At 41.3% G+C, this 19159-nt stretch overlaps 1 protein-coding gene across 4 annotated transcripts in view; it reads right to left on the reverse strand.

The window, feature by feature from the left end:
• Positions 1-19159, reverse strand: part of Fhos (Formin homology 2 domain containing) — a 323913-nt gene that overhangs the window by 41125 nt on the left and 263629 nt on the right. For all 4 annotated transcript variants that reach the window (XR_011701761.1, XR_011701760.1, XM_071590659.1 and 1 more), the window contains exons 9-11: positions 14983-15088; positions 13799-14005; positions 11580-11760 (exon numbers count right to left, since the gene is read on the reverse strand). Coding sequence is in view for 2 of the 4 variants with exons in the window: in XM_071590659.1 (XP_071446760.1) it covers positions 11580-11760; positions 13799-14005; positions 14983-15088 (494 nt within the window). In the remaining 2 variants the exon portion in view is untranslated. The remainder of the gene's footprint in view (positions 1-11579; positions 11761-13798; positions 14006-14982; positions 15089-19159) is intronic.

Consider the following 19159-nt stretch of genomic DNA (forward strand, 5'->3'; position numbering starts at 1 on the left):
CGGTCCTCCGCCCTTTTCCGTACGCTCAACCTTCACACGCCTTAGAGCTTTAGAGCGCAATAGGTCAACTGTCAAACACAACTTCCCGTTTAACAATACCGTTGGCTTTTATTATTACAGCTATTCTATTTATCTGAAGTAGTTTTTGGATAGACATGGAAAATCATTACATAATGTCGTTTCCCTCTCCTAAACACGCTAGAAATACATTATTAGAGCCCCTCATCAATTTTTCATAATTTATACCTCTCATTCATATCTTAAACTTCTTAAACTCTAACTAATATTTTCCCATTTATCACCTTCGGCCTTCGAATTCAATTATTTTGAAATACATGCATCCCGCTCATTCACTTTTTCTCCCTCCCGTTGTGAATGGAGGAAATATGAAGTAGTAATCTTGAAGCAGCACAAAAAAAGGTTAAAGAAAGAGAATTTTTTGTTTGAGCACATGGTGCATCAGAGGTCGGGTTGCCTCGTGAAAACACAGTTGATATTTAACTTTGTTTTCACAAGAACGCAGTGTTCGGTGAATGCCCAGCTGTTGAAGTATTCTTGGGTGAAGACTCGAAATTGGCAACTTGCTCGGATTCGTTGGTACAAAATGCAATTTCATTTGTCAAGTCAGTTCAGCGGTCGCCAATCCTTGCGATTCGCGGAGGAATTTCGAACAAACAGCAAATGCAATATCACACTAATGAATTTGCTGCGATTAAACAGCTTTCATAATTTTGTTAGGATTGAACAATTGTAATTACAGTTACATGGGAATAAAATTGAGCTTTTTATGACCGTAATTTATATAGCAGTTTGTACTGTTTCAAATAAATTCGTGTTCATGGTCGGTGGGATTCCACATTGTGAGTTTGGTTGTCGTGATGCCTGATTGGCTGGCTGCATATGCGTTAGTTCATTGCACATCGCATTCGAGGAAGAATATCGAGCGCGATAATAGATTTTCTAAATGGATGTGTCCCTTTATAGCCTTTTGACGGGTTAATATGAACTTCGGTAATATCTCATGAAACTTAAGTCCCTACATCTAGGAAATAATACCCGCAAATATCCGTAAAATTTTAGCGAATTTTCTAGAATAAATCTGTAGCGCAGTAAATATTAACTAACAAATTAAATTAACGGAAACTTTCACAACACTGTGTAAAAACTAATATTATTAATAATATTTTATAAAGATTGGTAATTAATAAAGTAATGAAAGCGTAAACACGCATGTACGTGAGTAATTAGGGGATAATGGATCGTGAATTTGAGAGTTTTTATAATAAAGCTTAGGTTTTTATAAATTAAGAGCCTTTTCTTTATTTTCATCGATCCTTTCTCGATTCTGTAGCGCGCTGCGTAGTCATTTAGAGGCGCACATTAGTATACCTTCAACTTCAATACTACATGTCTGTGACAATGATGGCGAAATTTTCCTCACGTGTTTACGTTTGCTAATATACATTATTCGTTAAAAAACTATCCGTTCCACTCTATAGTTTTTTTCTTTGGTCAGAATAAGAATGGAACTCGCAACCATATGAATATAGCTCATCGTCTTAGCTCGGATTACACTTAAAGGTCATTCAACAAAGCACCACCTTCTTCCAACGTGTTCATTTCTTGCAATGTCATCTAATACCTCCGCTCCGTCTCTTTGTCTTTGCGGATTACCGCTGGTTTCAATATCGAAAGAGAAATCAATGCATAGAATCATTGCTATTAACTCTCTCGACGTGTGCCGTGATGATTAATGAGCTACAATTGTTTTTGTCTTACTATACGTGCATTATGCTATCGATGGGTAACGTTTGTTTGGTGATTTCAGCCTCACTACCGTCCAGTCATTCGAAGAGGCATTCGAGAATCGCTCACGGTTTGAATTAACAATTGCATCGGGAGCTTCAGTCAGCTTGTTGGAAAATAATTGGCGATTACTTCGCCCATCGCCGGTAATTAAAAAGCCTTTTCAAACGACCTCCCTTCCGTCTTTCCATTCCAGCGCCGTCCATTCGGGCCCTTTCCCTCGACCGCCCTTCCCCGGCCTCTTTCGGCCGCGTGCTTACGGGTTGCAGCAGTAACTCCCTCGCTCCCCTCCCCGCCACTAATTCACAGAGATGTGCAAATGGCTGGTGGGGCGGCCTGGCCTCTCGGAGAGCGCTCCTAAGTGGCCACTGACCCGGAGGCCGCGGGTTCGAATCTCAGACATCTCCGTGCTGCGGAGAATTGACGATTTACGTTGTGAGGGAATTACGACGCGAAAAGACCTCCAACCTCCAAGAGGTGGAGGGGGGGGGAAATAAATATTAAAAAGCCGCTCAGTTATTGTGCGGGTAGCTCTCGGATTCCTAATCTATTTTATGTGCGACTTCTGCTGCCAAAAATATTCCCTAAAATGTTTTTCTGATAGGTTCACTCAAAGGAAAAGACGATTTTCACATTCCAGAAAACACTGAATCGAGAAGTTAACCAAAACACAGAGAAAAGTCTCCCGGTTCATGAAAATAGCTCCAGAAAGCGGCATGCAATCACTTTCGAAACTGTAATGGGTTCCATAAAAGCTCTAAAACTCAACGCCAGATTAAACTAATCACAAAGATTTCGATCGAGTACTTACAGCTCGGAAAAAAATTCAAACCTCATTCCAAATCGGCAGGTCGGATAATAATGACGATTAATGGATGACATTAACTTATTAATCGCTAACTAATAATTGTGTAGCCATTATTTAGCACAACAATGTGCATGTGAAGATGAAATTGTTAAACTGCAACGGAATTAAGCAAAATAATTTAATTCAGGAGGTGTACATGGTTGTGTTAAAACCGGATCGTTTAGTTAAATCTTTCTTGGAAATCGATGCTGCGTTAATTTCGCACGACATTCGTCATTTCCACAAATGCCGGTTAAATCTTACTAATGGGAAAATTAAAGAGATATAGTTCCGAATAGCTGGGAGGGAGACGGCATTCTTCTGTTTGATATCAGTGGTACGTTTCAGTCGAAGCGATGATAATTGTTTTTTGCACATGCCCGACGGGGAGGCCTGCTGCCCTCGATGAACTCCACTCAAAAGAAAGGTACACGCGACAAAACAAGCGTCTGAACTCTCGAGGCGAGTGGAAGTCGAAACCGGAGCCGTCGGACTAACTAATAGTGGGCGTGCACTGCCTGGGCATGGGGCGAAACGGGTCGGCTGGAATTCGGAGGAGGCGTGATAGGTGGGCTCCCACCGGGGTCACTTGACCTGCCCCCCCTTTCACGATCGTACAAAGGACAACTCAGAAATTCCTCGAAGTTTTAGGTGTCCAAAGGAATAATTTCCGCCGTTTTTACTGCAGCGATTTACCCGCAGACGACCACTATACTTACTTTAAAAAAGAGGACTCTAGCTGATGAGGCTACCCTCTCGCCATTCAGATAATAACTCACAACTGAGTATTTAAGGGGGATAATGATGAAATATTAACAGATTCGTAACAATGAACTTTCGGTATTGAGGAAATGGGAACCACAGAATCGCGTACAACATACACGTAAGGCAGAGAACTTTTCAGATCGCCACCAAGTAGAAATTCGGTAATCTTGCCTCCAAAATTGCATGGAAGAAAGACACCGGAAGAAAATTCGATTGAAAATTTTGACGAACAATTCATTATGATTGTAAGAAAATACAATTAAGTGAGGTGTTATGTCACATTGGTTAGACTATCTTTGAAATGTTGGGAAAGTTTTTTGGGATCAATAGGAGAAGGCTTTAAGCGAGGATTTAGACAAAGGACACCGAAGAATCGTTTAAATTTTGAAAAACTGTTACGACGGGGTTATTGAAATAAACCTTTACACTACCAATCACAAAAAGACGTTAGCTAGATGGAAATTTTTCCAGCAGATGCATTTACTTTTACTAAAGAGAAGTAGCTATTGAGACCCTGAACACTTTATTTATAACCTGGATAGAACAAGAGAAGAGTGATCCAACACCAATGGATTTACATATTCTTTCTTCCCTCGCATATTTTCCGATCATTACAAAACCATGGCCAAGCTCCCCATACTATTAGAATCATAAGACCTTGTTTTCGACCACCATTCCTCTCTCTCGAGGACGTCACGTGAACGCGTTACATTAGAAGTTTTTGTCCACTGTGGCACACTCGCTCATGACGGCTGATGCTGATTCGAAGAATCGATTGTCGGCCACGGTCGATGAATTGAATTCACGTGTAGAAGTGGCTGTGATCAACATGAAGGCCGAATATCGTGTACCCCTACACGATATTCGGCCTTCCAAGTGAACGCCTATGCGAGTCAACTCCTGTCGCCGTGCAGTACCTGGTTAATAGACTCATGGACGGTTCTCGGGATATCATCGCCTCCCCAGCCATATGAATACGAGAATTTTCCGTAAGATTTCTTTCAGAATCAACTAGCTATCTTTATTTTGGTTGGCGGAAGCGGGACAATGAATTAACTTCTCCGGCAAAAACTTATTTTAAATAATTCCCTTTTAAAAGTGTTCCATTAACATTCCCTTTCATTCGCGTTTTTAATTTCACCTCGTGTGAATTCGAAGTGGAAGATGGCGGGCCTCCTTGCCCGAGGCGTGAAAACTTTCGAGGGAGAAGGTTCTCCTTTCGCTACCCCCGGCCGTTCTCCACCCCACCCCCGCGCGCGGTGTCACACTCCCCTCCTTCCTCCAAGGGCGTCTGCGGGGGTTTTGGGACCCTGCCCATTCCCCAACCCCCGATCTCCCCACTCGCCCTGCGACACCCACACTCGTCCCGCCGCCCCTCCTCAAACTGGGCCAAACTAGCGTATCCTTCCCCTCCTCGGCATTCCCCAACTCTTCAATTTGTTTTTTTATATCTCCCCGGTCCCTTTTTTGCCGCCAAGAGGTGTCTCAGCAGCACAAGGAGCATGTAAACAACGCCCAAACACTTATTACATCGAGACCGCGAGGACAAATCCCTCCGAGTTCCGAAACGAACTTACCCTCAGGAAAATACGGATATTTCAAAGCAATTTTTTTAGCCTGTCGCGGAGAAACGAGGAGGAGGAGAAAATGGCTCCCCGTGGAAGTTGAGACGGCAATAATAATTTATTCCTGGACTGCTAGAATTTGGTTCCTCATCCCTGCGGAATCACCTAAGGCTGCGCCGTCACCTTCATCGCCGAACCGTCTCTCGATATCAGGCACTCGAAATATCTCATTTTGAACTCTTTCTCCGTTGTCTCCCAAAAGTGAAGCAGGTGTATGCCGTTTCCCAGGACTATAGCTGCGGGATTACATTCGGCGCGGTACTCCCAGTGCAGACCGCGGAGATCCGAACCGCTCATTCCTCCATGGCAGACTTAAGCAAGTTGACTTTGACGTTGAGTCCATAAATAAAGCCCGATAAAATTAATTAATTAATGTCAGGTAGCTTTAATAAGAATTAACTTTTGAGTTAAATTAACTTTTGAGTTTAATTAAATTTGCGTTAAATTGAATTAAATTAATGGTCGAGTTAATAAAAAATACATAAACGGCTGCGAAGCTAATGTCAAACAATGTGCCCATTTGTCAAAGAAATAATCGGTCATTTTCGGAGCTGACGAACAATCGCATTTCTTATTGCTGAAGTGTTTTTTCTTCCTCTCTTTTCGAATAGATTCCATTCTAAAATTATTTTTATAAGAACCCCCGTTTCTTCAGAAGAATTTATTTGACGTATCAAGTTTTTTCTAATAAAATAAACGCTTTACGTAGAAAAGAGAAGAACAAAATAAAATAGCGAGTTTAGAATTACTCATCAAATTAACTTTAGAATTTATCATTTAACTCGTTTCTAACCGAGTTATGCTCAAAAAAACCTTGATATTCCATGAAATGTGGAGTTCCTGGCGGGGATGGAACCCTCAACATTCGGAGAACATTACTTTTATGTTTACGTGAGCTGTTAATTCTACAGACGTTAGTTTATCCAAGACACGCATGAAAACGTTCACTTGACTTTTCCAATACATACATGTACACACGTAATCCAAGAATATTAATTTTCCTTTCAATCTCACCAACTCGGTTATCCATATGAGAATATATAAGCGGTTCGCTGTGTTTTCAGTACTCCTAAAAATGTGAAGGAACCGAAAATAGTACCTCTGTGGCACTCCCGAGGTCTGCCAAAGTGGATTCCTTAGCGCGCCACCGCTCTCAGAGCGGGAAGCTGCTGAGATTTTTCCCCGATTTATCCATGACTGATGTGACATTAATAGTTAATACCTTCTATGTTATGATAATTTGCGACGAATCTAATTAATGTGGCCTATATTTCTATAAGTACAGGTGTCGTCAAGGAGTGACTCGATAATTTGAGTAGTAGTAGTATTTAGGGGAAGCGACCGACAGCTGAGGTCATTTGCGCCATAGGGGATGGACAGGAAAGGATGAAGGGTGGAGAGAAACCCGGCGTCGGCATTAGCCTACTCTTTACGAAAGGCGCCAAGGGGTCCGCAGCTTAATGTCCCATCCGGCGGACGGCGTACTCACTCAAAGTGCCCTCCACAAAGCACCTCAAGTAGGGATCGAGATGCCTCTGAAAAATATTCAACACCGCCGGGATCTGAACCCGGGCCCTCTGGGTGGGAAGCCAGTACGTTAGCCCCCGCACCATCTCGATTCCCTCGATAATTTGAGACCAAGTACTATACATCACACAACTGAGTTATCATGTGAGTATTTTTTATCTATTATTACACAATTCCTTAAAAAACATTTCACTGACTGGTTGTAACGCGTGTGGGGAGTGGAGTGTTTTTCGAAGGAAACTCACATAAAAGGCACAATGTTTTTTAGAAAATTCCTCAAGACCTTTCGTAGGTTAAACCTTCCCAATCGCTTCGAAGATTTGCTACGAAATTCCGAAAGACTATGGTATGTGGAACCATTCATTTCGTTCAACATTTATTCATTGGAATAATATTTTTTAAATGTATATGTTTTTCCAAAGGTATCTCGATACCTACTTTGAGTGCTATATGGAGAGCACTTCAAGTGGAGTATGCTGTCTGCAGGATGGGACATTATATTGCGAACCCCCTTGGAATCTTTAGTTGAGAGGAGGCTAATGCCATAACGAGGTTTCCCTCCACCCTTCTTTTCCCATTCCCTGAAAATCCCACCCCTACCAAATTACCCACTCATCCCTAATGACGCAAACTGCCTCACTTGTCAGTCACCCCCTTTAATAAATATTACCACCGCTGTGCATATGAGTTTTGCGGAACCTTATGGTTTAAAAATAATATTACGCGTCGAGTCCACATAAATAACCCAGCCACGTATTCTCAGATGGTCCTGAGTACAAATTTCGAGTAAATTACCAAGGGAACGTTTTGGAAGCGACAGAGATTCAGTAATTCCACTTGAATTAATGAGTTGAAAACATGGAATTCTTTCGCAATACGACCACACTCGAGGGTTACCTAACTTTCCAAGTGTGTACGTTCTAAACACGGGAGATGTCTCAGTGGGTTTCCCAGAGAAAAAGGATTTCAAGCACTTTCAACACAATTTATAAAATCGCACAGAACCAATTATCTCAAAATCCATTGTTATTGTGTGACTATGTGACTTACTTGCTAGTTGCGCAGAGTCTGCATAAAATTAATAGTAAAAAGCTATAGTATTCTTTGGTCAGTAATGTATAAATTATGGTTTGAATTAAAAAAAATAGCCAAAGCCGAAGTTAGGGAAAGCATTAATTTACAATTTTACGTCGTGATAAAAAGCCTATAGTTAAGACCTCTCGAAGTTACTACGAATAAAATGTAAAGGAAATACAATTTTAAAAATATTCATTCACCAGAGATAACCAATAGCTACTCTTATTCAAGTTTAATCCATTTCTCTGAATAATATATATACTTATATGAATATAAAAATTTATATATTATGATATAAACATTTCTATAAATATAAAACATTTGACTGTCGGCGTTAAACATGGAAACTGCGTTCCGTAGCAAAATGTATTGAAATTAAGTTCGTGTAGCACTTCGATGAAAAGCTGTTTTCACCCCACCGAAAAGACCTTCTTCCGCGGAACTCAAATCTCTCTCTGAAACTAGCCACCTGCATAATGCACGATCATTCTTATGACCCTCCCCCCTTCCGGACGCTCGGTGGCGTGCTACCGCGGAGTCACATTTTAAACCTCCGCCTTCCAATCGAATGCACGCGAGCGATGTACGCGGGGCCTTTTTTTTCGACGTTTCGGAAAACGATTCCATTCCGTGCCCGACAACTACAGAGGCGTTCGAGAATAAAAATACCACCGCGGTTAGTCATGTATTATGCACAAAATTGTGCACGTTAAGTACATAGACGGGGACTAAGTTGGCGCAGGTTGAGAGCGCGTCGTAAAAATAACCACGGCCTGTATCGTTTGGGACGACATTAGCACTCGCGAGAGAGATTTTGAGAGCGTGCGCCTCCGGGAGGAGTCATTAGTGGATGCGGAAGAAGGTGCCTCGGGGAGGGGGTGTGCGGAGGATAGATGGGGAGGGGGTGTGGGTAGGTGGGGGGGACGGTCGCGAAGAGGAGGAGGTGGAGGGAGGGAGGGTGCAGATGCCAGCTGGAATGTGGAGGATACTAGAAAGCGGGAAACACGCCAAAGGGCAAATGTGCGCGCTCGTGTGTTAGCGGGCTTGTGCGTGAGCGAGGGGTGCCCGACGAATCGCGTTGCGAAGTGCACAGAGCGTCTCATCGATTTGGCGCCCGCTGTCAAGTAAATGAAAGGAAGCGCAGTCAAATACCCTCCCACGACACCAGGTGTCGGTTTTTGGCGGCTTCTTTTTATTGGCGGTTGGGTGGATTTTCAAATGCGAGTTGGTTTCGCTGACATTCGGAAAATATGTGCCTAAAAGACCGTGACACTGCGGAAAGGCAAACAAAAGTGCATAAAATCAACAAGTTTTATTTTAGCGATTCAACCAACGTAGTCATATGTCGCGTGCGGAATTTCTGATTTGTTCCAACACTTTGTACTGATTTTTTTCATTTATTTGTTTATACACACCAGAACAACTCAACCCGAACATGACCCTACCGTAGTAAAACAATGTTATTATGATCCCCTATCGTTCGTGGAAAAAATGACGTCTTAAATCTATCTGTTCTACACTTTTTTTCTCTAATTTTATTGACATGATGTCTCCTACCGAAGTACGATGGGGGTAATAATACATTCTCAACATCAATGCTAATGAGACGTCCTTCCAATTTATGCAAGAGCTTCAATCTGTAATTTAACCTTCGCTCCGTGAGTGATTCCCAGCCTAGCTGCTCTAATATTCTGGATACGCCACTAAGTTCACCATAACAACGTTTTACAAATCTAGCTCCTCTACGCTACACGCGATCCAATTCGGCAATTAATCTAACTTCGTGAGGATCCCATGTGCAAATTATTAGGAGATGACATATATTCATTAACAGATGACATCACATACCTCTTTTAAAATGGATAACATTTAAATTTAAATCAAACTTCGTCATTGACACGATGAACACATGGATGGCATCGTAGACACAAGATGAACACAAATCACCATTATATTTTCATATACCAGGAATTCAGAATAACCGAAAAACCTTTAAATGAACGCATAAGTTAAAAATATTATATCCTCGTTCTATAAATGAATATTCCTGCCGTATTTACTCTCTTCAGTTAAAAAACTGAGTTAAGATGTTTCCGCATTTTATAGAGTGAAATGGAATGACAGCAAAGCCAACAGCACCCAAGGACAAGAGTACCGTCCCAACTACCAGAACTAATTTCTACAGCAAATGGCCACGCTCGTGTCTACGGCTGGAAGTAAACAATTCCATTTGTATTGTTCATTTTTAAGTAAAAATTGTTCGGTCATCATCAACACTCAGTGAGAGGTGGGATGCACCCATTTCTAATTAGATGATATGTCATTTCGCGTTTACGCCGAGGGAACGAGAGGCCTGTATGCATATGCGACCGACGTCGTCGGTGGGTCGTTTATATCTGGTCGTCCCCATTTTTTTTACCGTTTCCGTATTTCACAATACGAATTAATATCGCACGTTCCAGTTTATCCACTACCCTAAGTCCGCCACGAAAGAATTACGTAGTAGTTATATGACGCGTTCGCTCAATCATGACTCTTCTAAATTACAGGAATACTCTGTTTTAGAAATATCTCAGTCCACCTTCGTTATTTGTCCTCCTTCATAAATAGTAATAAAATATATTATGGCGTTTTTTTCGCGCTCTGACTACACTAACAGTCAACGTTTTAGAGTCAACAGTTACGTTTTATAATAAAGTGGACACCGAATCAATGAGAAATCTCAACATTTTATCCCTGGATAACCAACAAACCGGACGACACGGTTAATTTGCCTTTTTAGTCACAAAATTTTCAGGTATGCTCCAGTGCTTCACTGCGGCAGAATTGCTCCTTAAGTTGGTTTACAACTCTTAGGGTTAAGCGATGAAATTCAGCAGCAACCCACAGCCGTCTGTGTGATTCTTGTGAGGAGAAGGAAAGACCAAGTCGCACGAATGTCTTCAAGATCCTTAAACGTTGTTTTTGTGGTGAGAATCATGAAAGTCAACCATCGAGTAGGGACTGAGCAGCTATTACCAATTCGTCATAAATCTTCGAAATCCTATACGTAATAAATAAAATTCGGTTTCTCCTGAAACAAACGATCATTGAGTATGCAAATTGTACTTTTTAATTGAAATAAAATGTATTGCTGATTATATTTGAAAATTGTAGTTGATTCCATTGATCGCCATTGTGATTTGCGAATATATATCGCGATACACGGACTGCAGTCGCTTTGCCGTGAAGAAAAGAGGTAACCGTAGGTTGCATAGGCTTTAGGATAAGCTCGGGTACCGCTGCCATTATTGATATTATGTGCATCAATGCAGCTCTTTTTTATACGCCACATTGACAACCACTGCCATTATTGATATTATGTGCATCAATGCAGCTCTTTTTTATACGCCACATTGACAACCACTGCCATCATTGATATTATGTGCATCAATGCAGCTCTTTTTTATACGCCACATTGACCACCACTGCCATCATTGATATTATGTGCATCAATGCTGCTATTTTTTTATAAACTACATTGACTACCGCTGCCATTATTGATATTAGGTACATCAGTGTAGCTTTCAAGCCACATTGACTCTAATGTAGCTTTTGTAAAGCATAAGGTACATTTAAGTCAAAGATACTTTTCAAAGAGACCTACCGTACAAGTATATTGAAATGCCGCATTTCTTGATTGATTTTTAGCTGAGACGATGCGGATTTCCCGATAATTAATCTTGGGCAGCATGTAAGAAATTAGGGTAAAGAGTGAGGTCCAAATGGAAAGCAACCAAACTCATATCAAGTGAAAAAATTAATGGCAAGAAAGCCACAGAGACAGATGACGCATGGTATATTTTCTTCACCGCATAACTTTCTTCCCCATTGTTCTGTTTTAACATTAGCACTCATTGGGGACGCTTCTCATTTTCGGGCCGTGCACTAACCTCTGGACAACCGCCTCCATTCCCTGTTCCTCCAAGGCGTCCACCTGGTCGTAGTAAGTGTCTTGGTCTGGAATGCCGTTTAAAGTCCGGTTGATGAGCGTCGTGGCATAGATGAGCAACTCGGTGTCGGCTGAATCATACTCCTTCAGCAGTCTCATTATGTTGGACCAGGGAGCTAAACCTGCAAGTAATGAAAGGTGGACTTTGACCCCGGCAACCTGAAACGCCGGAGATCACCAATACAAATCCACGTTCATGGAAACTTGGAAACCTAATTGGCCCCAGATTATTTTGCGTCAATTCTTTTTTTTTACCTTAGCTGTCAATTTTAGTTCAAATAATTTACTCTGATGATTTTCCATGATATTGCACAATTGATTCATGAAGATTGAATGAAAAACATACATAATAAGCCCAAGAATTTAGATAAAAGGTGAGAGTTGGTCTGCGCATTTGTTGAAAATCTACACCACGAACTTGTCTCGGTCAAATGTCCCATTTATACTGGCGGAAAAACTAAAAATTCAAAATGATCACGGCAGGGTAAATATGTTTTTTTGCGGTACATTTTGTGAAACATATAAATAGACTGAACTATGAACCTTTTTTTAAATATGGCTCACGAGTATACAACTGGATTAACGTCTAATGACCTTGGTTTTCTCCATCCGAGTTTATCATTACATGACATTATTTTGAATCGCCATAGCTTTATAGTCAAAAGTCTTGGCATTATCTCAAGAGAATAAATGTGGAAATAATATTGCCTTAGCGTCTGGGGAATCATTAGCTTGAAATATATGAACTATTTCCATTCCAATCCATTAATGACAAGACGTGTGTTTGCAAAGGACATTATACTGGGTCTGTCAGCATTGGAAAAAATATCAATATTGAACAGTTTATAGTTCTATTAGATTATTATTTTTTGTCTTCCGTTTAAGATTTTGGTTTTAAGGTTTTGAATGAACATAGACTCATCATTGCTAATTTTTTCCACTTCGTCTAACAAGACACCTAGTATTCACGTGTGATATATAAAATTGAAAATACCGAAATTTCTTTAGGTATTTTTCGATTTAATAACAAAAAATCCACTTAATTTATTGCTTTGAAACATGTTTATTTATGAACGTAGGATAACAATGAACTTTAACTGTTCCCACTGGTGAAGATATTTTTCAGTAAACTACAGCATTATATCGAGTGTCTCATATAATATCTTGCATCATATTTTGGAAAAACTAGAAGCCACAAATAAAAAATTGTATTTAAAGAAATATCTGCGAATTATTTCTCATCGATTTGATAAAACACTCAATACGATGAAAAAATAGCACAGCGCCAATTGGTCGTATTCAAATTAAGACGAAACTTATGATGAAGTATTTTCGAGAGGTTTTTAGTATGAACTAAACAGATCGACATGTGTAAGAACATTGAGTTACGAAGATTTTTGATGATAGTTAAAACATTTAAAATAAGGTTTCGTAGTGAGTCACAACTGGATATTCCTATAATAAACAACTACATAATTGCTTCGGTTATTTCCATTATTCTTGCAAATGAAGTCATTCACGCCGCTCGAAAAAACGACTGCAATGTTTACAGCTAGCGGTTCTATAGCGGTTATTATTTCAAAGATAATCAAGATTTAACAATAAAGTGTTAATGTTCCTTAGAAAATGATTATTTTCCCCGAGTAGGGATTTTAGACCAGTTGTCCTCGATCTTTCTGATCTCTTTCCATATCTTGTTAACTGCCATTCCTCCTCATTGCTCAAGTTCATTGATGCATACAGTATATTAAAAAATAATCTGCTACAAATATTTATTTTTTGGCCAAAGAATACTATTTGGTCCTAAGATTTTGGGAAATTTATACATTTCCCTTCAGAAAAAATCTCATTTTGGAATCAGCCAAAACCTTAAGTATCCCTAAGGGGTCATTCACACCTGGTCAAGGAACATTTATGCGGACGGTTTTAAGGGAGGTGAGAAGTATGTGGGGATGAAATAAGAAATAGCGGAAGGTAAGAGGTGGTCTCTGAGACTGCAACGCTGTTTTATAATTTCCATGGCTCGTGAAAAATCTACATATAATCGTCATACTACTGGTATTCATTGAAAAGAAAAGAGTACTCCCGAGTGTGCGCGCGTGCGTGTGAATGCGTGTCCGCGCGATGCCTCGCGCCTCCCCCCGTGATCCGCTCACTGACCCTGCGAACTGTCGACGGCGTGCACTGCCCGGATGAGGAGCAGGCAGTTGGACTCGACGTACTCGGCGAAGACGAGCAGCAGCTTGAGTGCCGTCTTGACCACGAGTCGGAATTTGCTGGCGATGAGCGAATAGAGCCACTGCACTGTCTGGTTGTGGGCCATCACGCCGTTCATGCCATCCACGTAGAGCATCACCTGGCCCAGGGCTGCGGTCCATCGGCGGCGAGTGAGTCATCCGCGGGCGGGGGAGTGGAGTGGCGCACGGCCAAAGAGAAGAGAAGGAGAGTTCTTATTTTGCAGACAGACAAACGCTGAGACACAAGCTGATTAACACAAAGAAAACAAACAGACGGGACGGAATTAAAAAATTAGACACGAGAAAATGAATGAATTGTTCATCAAAGAGTCATCCGCCTGCAGGGGTTGTACCGAAGTCCTCGGTCGATTGGCTGTGGAGCGTGCCAAGGGCCCTGAAGGGACTCCGTGGGCTACGGCGACATTGTGTTTCGATCTCCGCGCTCCGCTCACAGGACAAAGCTCTCATTCACGGTGGAATGTGAAGTCTCAGTCGTGATGAAATTCAAACACCGTATTTTTCCACGAAAAATACCATTAAATGATTTAGGTTTGGATGCAAAACTTAATCATCTGGACCTGATTTCATTTCAGTGTTAATCATTTCGATAAAGTGATGACCCAAACCACACATTGGTCTTAAATCAGGAGGTTTTAGTCAATTGATCTGGGCGTCGAAAATGGATTAGCTCTTTCTGGCACGGAATCCTCCGCAACACGGCAGCTGGTTTTCCGTGCCACAGTGCAGAGGGACCATATCCACCTGAGTAGACATCGCGTAGCGAGTCTGCGCCTTCGCACTCACGCTTAAGTGAAGTACGACAGCTGAAGGACATATTATGAACATGCGATAATCCGTAAGGAATAAAAATAGGTATTAAACAAATCAATGCAGAACATAATAAAAAAATTTTATTGAAGATGAAGAGCATACGAAGGGAATACGTAAAAAAAGACCGCGTCATCAAAAGAATCGCGTAAGCAAACAGAATATGCACTTCAGCCAATCAGCTACGGGTGTTGTTCCGCGTGTTTCCTAGTACCAATGGATGCAATTAATTCATTTTACAACTCTCGTAATGGCAAAAAAAATGAGCGGGGATCGTACCTCGGAGGATGTAGTTCTGGTAATTCTGGTCAGCCTCGGATCCCACCTTGATCAAGCACGCCAAACCCTCGTTCTGCACGAATTCGTGCACCAGGTCCTTATCCTCCTGAAATGATAAGGCGGTGGAAGTGCAGGCATTAGTACAGGTTCACTCATGGCATCATCTCTTCATCTTCCTCTTCCAGACGATTCATCACTCAAGAAACCGGGGAGGAACTGGAGCCTCTGTTTAGCGTTATCAAGGACTTGAACCATATTCTGGAAGGTAGAGATCTAAATCTACCTCTACAAAATACCCCGTAAGTCGTCGTAAAGGCGAGTTGCAAGGGCTGTTAGGACACCAGCCTTTTATGTACTCATTCATTTACACATTAGTCTAAATATATATTCGCACATACAATAACACAAGTATACTTACACACATGCATAACGATTTACCTATTAACATAGTTAAATAATGGCGTTTTCGCTTTTTTAATTTAGAAATGAGTGGCCACGTCTGATTTCATCGTATCATACATGGGAAGAATTTTTAGCTGAATCTGTCCGTTGATTCATTTCCCTTCTTCTCCCATACTTTTTTTGGCCAAATCTGCTAATTTCATCTGGGGCCATTAAATGAGAAATTCCCTCGATGTCACCAGTAAATGCTGTACCTCTCCGTCTTTGTATTGCTTTTTATTTTCAACCCTATAGGCTCTCATGCTTATATCTCTCCATCGTTACGTTTATTGAAGACCAAATGATAACCGCGTATTCCCGATTTTGCCGAGCTAAAACGAAGTAACACATCATTTTTATACTTTTTTATTACATTTTCTTACAACCTGTCTGATAAAACCAAGTTCCTTTAAAGCTGACCTGTTTATTCTTCTGATGGCTGCGTAGGTTTTCGCGGCGGTGGTTTGAAGCATTCTGCATTGTCGGGTTTCACCGCGTCGTTGTTTGATTCAGACAACAGTTTCTTCGACCTGAAGACGCCGAATGCAACTTCGTTGAAACTGTTGTCAGAATCAAACAACGACGCGGTGAAACCCGATAATGCAGATTATTCTTCTGATGTTTGTGCTACACGAAAGGTTAGCTTTTAATGCAACATCCAAATATTTGGTCTAAAATGTGGTATGTAAGGGTTTTGCGATTGAAAGGTTTGAATTTTTAATCTAATGAAATTTTCGAATCTGAGCGGAATCAAATCTATATACTTCGACTGCAAACCGATTTTACAAAAAAATTATTTTCGTAACTTTGGACGCGTTCGTTGTTCTTTCCCTTATAGTCGAGTATCTAAATACTTTCTTGTGTACGCTCCCTTCGATACCACTTACGATATATATCTATGAGTAACGAAACCAAAGAAAATCTTTTCAGGGAACAGTCACGGAGCAATCATTCCAGCTGGGTGGCAGGGTGAGTATAGCCACCTTGTATTTTAAAACACCAATATTTTCCGGCATTTAAGCTTTTACTCAAATAAGATTAACTTTAAGAAATATCAATTGAAGGTGCATGCGTCTGACACAAAAATAATAATATATTTTACAATATACGCAATACTCTGGGCACTCTCAGCTCAACCCGAGCTGAGATGCGATTTTTCGGGTACTAGATCTTCCGGGGAAACCTTAGCCAGCAAAGGGGAAGGAACTGCCCCCCCTGCCCTGCTAATGTGTGAATTTCAAACGCTGTCTGGGTGAACTCTAACCTCGCCTTTGGACATTTATCTAAGCACAGAAACATAGCGAAAGGACATCCACATATCCAGTTGACGTTTCGACGGCACGGCCGTCATCATCAGAATCCCGTTCTTGGTGGAAGAGCAGAGAGGATATATGCGGGGAGGGGTGAGCGGGGGGGGGAGAAAGAAGAAGTAAGGGATGAATAAGAAATGGACAAGGGAATGAGAAGGTATGGGTAGGCGGCTATTGGATGGTTTCAGAGGGCTGACCGAAACAGAGAAGCAGTCATCGAAAGATTGGTCGTGGGAAGCAGTATGGGTAGGGATGGGATGATTAAGGAAGATGGAAGATTAAGTGGAGTAGCGGTGGTTATTCATGCGGAGGGAACTGGTGGCGGTGCATTCACCCAGGTAGAAGGCAGGGTAGAAGTTACAGGGGAGGCAGTATATAATATTTTTGAAGTGCAGGTGGCGAAGGAATAAATCTTGGGTTGGAATTTGGTAGTAAGGGAGGTGGCGGGTCGAAGAAGATGGCAGCAATTGCAGCGTGGGCGGTTGTTTGGTGCGGAGAGAGGCGGAGAAGAGACAGGGCCTTGCCAGCAGGTGGTCTTGCCGACTAAAAGATGTCTCCCAAATTCGATGGGGTTTTGAACAAGACGGAGGGACACTGTGGGAATAAAGGTGATGTAGACTGACTGCTTTAAATAATTGGAAATATTTCATGGATTATATGTTTTCTTTTGTGGGTTCCGAGGAAGAAAGTGGTGACTAGGTTAGGGAATCTTGGGAGGTTTGGTTTGGGAAGAAGAATGTATGGAGTTGAAGGTTTGAGGATTTTATTATTAGATAGTTTTTCCGGGTATTCACGTTTCCCAAAAGAGCTGTGTAGCTGGTCATGTATTTCTTTTGGGAGGGAGTGTTGTTGCAGAGACGGAGGCCACGGACTGAGAGTGAAAAAGGGATGGAGCGCTTTGTATGTGATGAGTGGCAGCTATTGAAGTGAAAGTATTGTTGAATGTTGATCCGTTTAATGTGGACTGAGGCGTTAAATAACTTGTCCTGGAGGTGAATGTCGATATCGTGGAAAGTTATATTTGAATCAGAAATATATGAAGTGAAAGATATCGAGAAGGAGGAGTTGAGAGAGGAAATGAGGGAAAACTATGTTTCCCGTCCGTGGGACCAAATTCGGAAAATGTCGTTGATGCAGCGGGCTCAGAGAAGTGGTTTAAGGGTTTGTTGGTGGAGAAAGATGAGCTCTAGTTTGCCAATAAAAGATTAGCCTATACAGGAGCCATACGCGTGCCAATTACACTATGTTTAGATAATAGTTTAAACCGAAGTTTTCATACATTAATGTCGTCACCGAAGAGCGTTCGTTTTCGATAGTAACTTAAGAGCAGTTTTTTTAACGAATGGATAATACAAGATTGCAGAGTGAATTTCACAGGTGTCTAATGTTAAGTGATAATGATTAAAAATTATGGCAAAGTCGTGATTTCATCACCAGTGAACGAGACTAGTGTCAATGATCCAATGCATATTGATATTCATCTTTTCTGAAATATGTGTGTGAATGGTGTAAGCCGAATGTGGTCGCACCATATTGGCCCGTCCGCTAACGTATTCGGTGCATTCCGATAGGGTCGATCGGCCTTTGCGGAGATCCTTGGCATAACACGAGAGTCTCTCGCCCGAGTAAAATATTTATCGGACGCAATGTGAGAAGCGCCAAGAGAGAGAGATGGAGGCCTGCTGGAGCAGCAGCCGTGGATTCTGCTCCTTGCGAGCATCTTTCATCGCAAACATGCGCACTCGTGTCGTCAGCACTGGCTTTAGAATACTCGTGCAAGCACCATTTAGCACTATAACGTGGCCATTGGAACAAAAACTGATTTTACGGCGCAGAATAAAATGTAAACGGTAATTTAAACTTGATTCTTCAGTCGGAAAAATATTGCGCGACTTCTTGCGTTGAATTTTCGATCTGTATCTCGGCGGGATATCCAAAATATTCGAGGTCTCCAAATGGAAAAAAACTATTCGGTTATAATAAATAATTAACGGCATTTGGCAAGATTTTCAAATGGCATACAATTTATTCATTCGCTAGATGGTTAATCGATAAAATAGTCTTGGGACATTCTCATCACATATATGCGTGTTCGCAGTTTCAGTTGGAAAACAAGAGAGCTACAAAATATTTACTGTTTTTGCGCGGTGGCCACGCTCCATTTGCAGTAATCAATGTATGTAGGGTGTGAAATTATATGAAATACAACCTATGGTTTTCGAGACATTACCATGGGGTTTATTTTTAAATTCGATATGTATACGATATCTATCATATTCGCTTTATATGAAGGCGGACATTGGAGTGCCTCAACCCTCTGTTAACGCAATATGGTCTATTTCATATTAGATGGTCCCTCTTCACTAGTGTCTTTCACTAACACGAGAAGATTTGCTGAAAAGTTAAAAAAAAATTGTTTTGTACTG

Source organism: Hetaerina americana, unplaced genomic scaffold (genome assembly GCF_022747635.1).
Source record: "Hetaerina americana unplaced genomic scaffold, ioHetAmer1.1.p SCAF_4, whole genome shotgun sequence".
Taxonomy (NCBI): domain Eukaryota; kingdom Metazoa; phylum Arthropoda; class Insecta; order Odonata; family Calopterygidae; genus Hetaerina; species Hetaerina americana.